Below are 7,010 nucleotides of genomic sequence, written 5' to 3'. Positions count from 1 at the left end.
CATTTCATCTTGGTAGTGTGGATGGGCAGGACAGCCCAGTGTGACCAAGGACACGTTCCCAGCAGTGTCTCCAGCACTGCCCCATCTGCTGCAGTGTGGAAAACCCAGCACTGAAGATAAAAGTGGAAGTTCTCCCCAAACAAGACCTTGTTTTAGAAAAAAAGGAACAGCTTTAAAGAACAAATAAACAGTCTCTCCTACAACACAGAAAACCTAAACATTATTGTTTTATGCTTGCAACACATGAAGTCATGATGGTAATGGAACTGAAGAACATCTCAGACACAGGAAGGGATAGCTCAAGCCAAAGTCAGGATAAGCCAGACACAGTCAGGCTCTGGCCCCTTTTGCTCCACCTACAATCTGGCATTACTAAGAGAGAAGCAATGTCCAGCATGCTGGGGACTTGTTTTATTTATTGTTTTAAACCCAAGCACAGGCTAAAAGGCTTTTTCTCATCTAGATCTAAGGCTGGTGGTTACAGACTACATATGTACAATTGCTGCCATGCTTCACCGATGTGCAATGGGGCATTCAGGCAAGTGGGGAGACCAGACCACTGCAACTCAGTATTTACAAACTGGGAGGAAATGCTCAGCAACAGCACACCAATATCCACAGAAAATTAAAACAGGCTATAGTCATCAACCCAGCAAGCAGGCCAGGGAATGCTGTGGCTGGTAACAGGATGAGACAAAGGAAAGAGACCTCAAGGGGAGGGTCAGTAAGTAGGAGAGAAATAAGATTTGGTTTTGCAATTGACACAGTGATCAACTTTTGCAGGTTACTTGTTGTTTTTGGACCAAGCTGACTTGTAGAAATTAGACTGAGGACTGGAAGTAATGCTCTGTCACAGGGTTCATGGCAGACCATCCAGGGCAAGCTCCAACACGGCTCCTGAGTCAGCAGCTCGCAGCAGCCAACACTGTCACGGTGTACATTGTGTACATTCTCTCCTCCACTCACTCTCAGAGCTAGGAAAACTCCAAAAAGCAGGGTTAGGAACATCATGGCCTGCAGGCTAGGTTTTTACAGAAACAAGATGACTACAGCAGCAAAAAAAGCAGGACATGACTAATAAAATATTTAAGAGGGCAAAGTGATCCTACCACACCCACCTGCCAAGCCCAGAGGTTATTTCTTTGACAAAGACAAGCAGCCAGCACAGAACTGAGACTCACCAGCATTTGGCAAACTGTCCAGCCCATGGGACGTGACAGCAGAAACTACTGAAGAACCTTTTCAGTGTGGGCTGGAGAGCCCACTACATGCATTGCATGTTTTCATCTCCTTCTCTGTTTCCACACCTCAAACCCATCCCACCCTAACTGCCTCGAACAGATACACCCACTGTATTTCCAAATTACCTGAAAACACCAGCTCTCCCAGGAAAAGGAGGATTCTTCCTACTTAAATACATATTGAGAAGCCACAAAGTAGCCTTGCAAACACATTTAGACTCAGGCTGCTTGTTCAATGCAATCTGTCTACAGTCTGTAGTCTGCAATCAACTTCAGGAGCCTGACCCCGAGCCCAAAGCTGACAGACATCCTTAGCTGAATCCACAGGCTGCCCCATTCCTGCAGTGCACCACAGCCTCCCCTCACATCATGCCAGAGTCACCAGAAACACTCAGATCATGTCTGTGAAATAGAAAAATGGTCTTCAGAAGATCACTGTTTCTGTTTCAGGGAAGTATGGATAAATTAGGAAATAATTGATAGGATGATGGGGATGATCACATCAAAGGCTGACAGAACATGTTTTTGTAGAGGGGTAGCAGTGGCATTTCACCTACACACATCATCACCTCTCTGCCCCTTTACAATGCTCTGTGCAGGAATCTCTTCAGCATCTGCTCAGAAGCAGGAGCAATGCAGCCCAGTGCACCTGCTGCTATCATCAGTTTTAAAAGTCCCAAAAAAGAAGTAGCAAAAAAAGTCCAAAACTTCCAAATCTAGCACCGGTTTTCCAGCAATTCACTGCAGGGTCTCATTCACATCATCACAACGGGGCCAGGCTGTGCTGGTGCTTGCTCAGAGAGACCAGAGGCAGTGGGAGACCCCAGCCTGTTGCCAGGGCACCAAAAGGCAGTGGGGAGCCCTGCCTGCTCCCAGGGCATCTGGGTGCCTCTGCTGCTCCCAAAACAGCCGAGGCACACACAGTGCTGGCCAACGTTTGGCTGTGCATCTGTCCAGCAGGACCGAAAGCCTTTGCTTTTCCTACCCCACAGGAGTGTTGCAAGAATTAGTTCATGTATATTCAGCACCGTTTTTCAAAGCACTGCACAAGAGCCAAACCCTTCGATTTTTTTCATCTGTTCCTTGCTCTGTCACTCCCTCCTGACGGGATGTGTTTCTCCCCTCCTGAGAAACAAACAGGCACGAGGTCAGCAGGAGTGGGAGGCGGGAAGCACATTCCAGGCTGCTTCTCTTCTCTCCAACCACAAATGGCACCAAACCCTGCCATCCTCCCAGGGCTCTGTACTGGTGCTCAGCATCTCGGCCTCGTGATGCAGCCCAGGGAGGAGCTGGACAGGGTACACAGCCGGGTGTTGAACCTCATCTCATCTCCTCTTTGGTTTCAAGAAGCAGAACACCGAGGTGAAGCGGCCACCCCCAGAGCTGTGCAGCCTGTCTGTGCACCCACAGCACGGCAGGGGGGCTCTGCAGAAGCCCCACTTTGAAGCTCCTCTTTTCAGACAAAATGCGGAGCAGATGCTGCAGCCAAAGTCAACCCAGAGGGTGTGGAGCTGATGCATCCCAGCCCCCAGGGAACATGCCAAAGCCTTGGCACTCAGCCTTGGCATGAGGGGATGGTTCACATCCAAGTGTACAACAGCAGACCTCATGTTTGGTGCAAGTGCAGGCAAATCCCACGTGGGGCATTTTCTCCTGTGCACAGACTTGTTGAGCCAGAGCAAAAGGGCAATCCTGGGAGCAGAGCTCGGGTACAGGCAGCAGCCAGGTGAGGATGTGGACAAATCACTGCAGGGTGCTATAAGGGACCAGGCTGGTCAGACTGCTGCTTAAAAACCCAAGAGCATCAGAAAGGGCTAAAGACAAAGGTTTTAAAAACACAAAAAAGTCTAATCAGAGAGTAGCATCCCTTGGCTCCAATGCCTAACACCCGGACAGCCGTGCAGATAACAAAAACATCCACTACTCCATCTGAAAGCAGTGAAATCAGCATTAGCAGGAACGTAAAATCCCCAGATGTTGCAAAGACAAATTAAGATGAGTCACACAAAAAATAAATTTTAAAAGGGCTGTTTTCAATACATTGCTTTGATAAGCTTAGAATGGCATTTTAAATGAGGAAAATAACCTCAATCTCAGCAGAAGCACATATGCAAGAACAGCCCGTACCCTAAAATTTTCTGGGTTTTATATATCAATATTACTGAATTGGGACACAAAAACCCTATCATTTAATTTAGGGGAAAGTTCTTCAGTGAGATTGACATCAGTGAGTCTGAAAAAGGCTTTGAAATCAGATTAAAAAATCACTTAATTTTTCAGCATAACAAATTTTGTGTCACTTCCCACAGATGCTGACACTACACAGAATATCTTTTATATAAAACCATCAGCTGCACTGGCACTGCACACAAGCCAAATTACAGTTCCAGTTCCCCCCCAGGATTCCTTTCAGGAACTCTATGTATCACATGACCACTAGAGTTTAAGCCAATGCAGTTCTAGTCCCTCACTTGTAAAACTGACATTAAGGCAATGATAGAAAAGGAAGCATAGAAAAAGCAATGTAGGTATGATTTTCCACTAGGTTTCAGTGTGCTGACTGTTTGCCTCCTTGATGTGTTGCTGCGTAAGAACTGCACCACAGGCACCAGCACTGCCTAGGAAAGATGTTTGTTTGTCCACTTAGAAATGGATTTCAGCAGAATCACCCTCCCCGTGCTCTGCTATGCAGGTTTTCACCTATTAAGTTGCCTATAGCAACCAAAAGGTTATGAATGTGCTTAAATAAAGCAGAAATCCACAGGGAGATGTTCCAGAAATGCTTTAAACATTCCACTTGGCATGAAACAAAATTCCCAGAATTTCTGTCCTTACTAGTCATGAACAGGATGACTTACTACAGGTAGCTGGCTTGACAGAACACAAGTCTTGAATGAATAAGAAAAATACCATTATCATGGTGTGGGTTGGTGGGAGGGAGTTGGGTTTTTCTTCTTTTTTTGGCCAGGAAGTTCAAAGAGTAACCACCATTTTTCTCAGAGAAGGCACCAGTTATAAGGCAGAAGTTACTGGGATAAGGGGATGACACTCAGGACATCAGCAGCTGCTGAATACCGACTGCACACTGTTACGCTGCAGAAATATTGCGATGTATTTCACAGCACATCAGGACAATGACCATCAGGTCCCTGGAACACAGGTTATGTACCTTCCAGCTTCACCTACAGTCCCAACGCCTGAAGCATGGCATCAGTTCAGGCTGTCTGAAACGGAAACACCTCTGGCAGAGGGCATTGGGGGGTTACTGAGGGGTTTCTGGGGTTTTTTCTACAAACTGAAGGCAGACAGTTTTCATAATTATACTGTGTTACAGTAAAACAAAAGCATCCTTTCCCCAAAGCAAATAGAAAAACCACTCAAAACAAGACAGGAAAAGCACAGGTTAACCAAAAGTGGAGAGAATCTACGCTGCCATCCAGGATTCCCTGTCTCGGGAACTAGCCATGACCACCGGCCGCACACACCAGAGAGAACGTCCTAGGGGACCATTCCTGTACGGCTCGGGAGAGATGGCAGAGGGGGCACACCTGGGATGCTCGGGGGTACGGAAGCGCGGGGAACCCTCTGGAGAGGGCGGTCAGGAGGGCCGGGCGGTGCCTACCTGGATGTACGCGCGCTGCAGGAAGCTGTAGGGCACCCTGCGCTGGAAGTCGGCGCGCACCTCCTCGGCGGCGCGGTGGCGGGACACGGCCCCCAGGCGCGGCTGCTCGCAGCGCCGCACGCACTCTGCGCGCCGCAGCACCGAGCCGAAGAACGCCAGGTCCCCTCCGGAGCCCGGGCCCGGCTCCGCCAGCCGCACCTGCGCTCGGCACAGCCGCCGGCACCGCAGCCGCGCCGCCCGCAGCTCCCGCCGGCTGCGCAGCGCCCGCTCCAGGCACCGCGCCGCGCCCGCGAAGTCCCCGCCGTAGTACGCCTCCACCCCGCTGGCGTACAGCGCATCGAAGGGCTCCAGCGGGCCGCCCTCCGCCGCGCACCCGCCGCCCGCCGCCGGCAGCACCGGCAGCACCAGCAGAGCCAGCAGCGGCGGCAGAGCCAGCGGCGGCGGCCGGGCCCCCCCGCGCCGGCTCCCGGCTGCCATGCCCGCCGGGACGCGCCGTGGGCAGCGCGCTGCGGGCGCGCTCGGGGGATGCGGTTCGGCGGCGGGGTGCGGAGGGGCCGGGGCTCCGCGCGGCGGAACTCCCCGCAGTGCGGTCCGTGCAGCGGCGCCGCGCAGCGGATCCCGGCGTGGTGGGATGCGGGGATCCGCGCGATGGATCCCGGCAGGATGGGACGCGGGGGTCCGTCAGTGGGAGCGGGGCTCGGTGCGGTGGCCGCGGCTCCACGCACGCCCGGCCTGTGCCGCCTCCCGCGCCGCCGGCACCTCTTAAAGGGCCCCGCGCCGCCGCCCGGCCCGCCCCGCCCGCCGCCGGCCCGGCCCCCCCGCACGGGCTGGGGGCGCGGCAGCGGCCGGGGCTGCTCGGAGCATCCCGCTCCCCCGCGGCCGCAGGGGCTTGCGAGTGACGTCGGGAAATGTGAATCGTCCCGCGCTGATGGCAGCGGCAGCAGGCTTTCCTCCCGCTTCTCCATGCCGCGCTCCGCACCTCCTCCTGCCGCCCCGCATCCCGGCGCTGGCGGCCGTATTCAAAGGATGCTTGGTTTTGTCTCCCTGCGAGGCTGCTGCTGCTTCGAGCCGTTTTTCGCTGGGTTCTCCACCCCACTCGCCTTTCTTACCCCGGCACCCTCCTGCCTTCGGGAATTCTGCAAATAAATAATCTGGGATGGGCACAGTGAGTGGCTGGCGAAGCTTTTTCAGCTTCCAGCTGTGTGTTTGTCTCGATTCCTCCAAGATTTCTGTCTTCCAATGCTGCAATGCCCTGCCCTGCCAAAAATGTTACTTTTTTTTTTTTTTTTTTTGCATGAATTTTAATGCTTTCTTGTGACGAGACGCTTGGCAATGCAGACTGGTGACACATGAAAAAAAAAAATCTTTGTTGGCATTTTAAATAATCTCAGTGTTGAACACCTGTCACCAAGAAATTTTTCATATTAACATAATTAATTTGGCTGAAATGGTCTGTTTCTGAGTGAGGGTGACTGACCAAACCCTGGATTTGGCTAGGTGCTTCACTGTAAGATGTTCTGGGCTCTGCTGCTCCAAACTCTGTGCTATATGCACTGTTCTCAGTAGGGTCTCTGTTCTGTGCTATATAGCACTGTTCTCAGTAGGGTTTCTCACAAGGCATTGTGGCTTTATTTCTTTCAGGCATTTCAGGAATATCTCTACAGATATTGCCTATATTCTCATAGACTAAAACAGCTGCAGATGTGAGATGCTTGAAATCTACTTGGTCCAGACTTTGTTACTGCAATAAGCCAGATGTTCCTCACGGTCATGCTGTGCATCCCCCTTTGCTGCTCCAGGGACTTTGATCAAATCATGCCTTGTTTATACTGCTGTGTCCCAGATCACAAACAGGGCTCAAGAGCCTCTCATTGGCCAAGTGATCAGATTATGGAGTCAGTTTACCACAGTTTCTCATAAAATAAGTTTTTTTCCACATGACTAGAGATTACTAGAGTTCTTGGTGAAGATCTTTCCCATCTGGCAAAGATTTCATAACAATTGTCCTTGTTGCTTTCTTGCAAATTGGCACAAAATGTTTTAAAGGTTTGGGTGTCCCTCCACCCTTCTTCCTGCCAGGCTGGCATGCTGGGGAGGGTATCACAACAGGAGAACCCAACCTGAAAGGGTATCTGCAGTGGGAGGCA

The 7,010-nt window shown here is 51.4% G+C and overlaps 1 protein-coding gene across 2 annotated transcripts in view; it reads right to left on the bottom strand.

Moving 5' to 3' along the window:
* The window catches only part of P3H2 (prolyl 3-hydroxylase 2), a 64,975-nt gene extending 59,381 nt beyond the window's left edge, over positions 1-5,594 (bottom strand). The window contains exon 1 of one of the 2 annotated variants that reach the window (XM_085587177.1): positions 4,864-5,594. In XM_085587177.1, the coding sequence (XP_085443303.1) occupies positions 4,864-5,340 (477 nt within the window). In that variant the 5' untranslated portion in view covers positions 5,341-5,594. The remainder of the gene's footprint in view (positions 1-4,863) is intronic. The other variant, XM_021536785.3, reaches the window with a different exon arrangement.
* Positions 5,595-7,010: the final 1,416 nt, after the last annotated feature.

This window comes from Lonchura striata, chromosome 9 (assembly GCF_050655825.1).
Source record: "Lonchura striata isolate lonStrDom1 chromosome 9, ASM5065582v1, whole genome shotgun sequence".
NCBI lineage: Eukaryota > Metazoa > Chordata > Aves > Passeriformes > Estrildidae > Lonchura > Lonchura striata.
The sequence above is the reverse complement of the archived record's forward strand: the minus strand, read 5'-3'. Positions and strand labels throughout refer to the sequence as shown.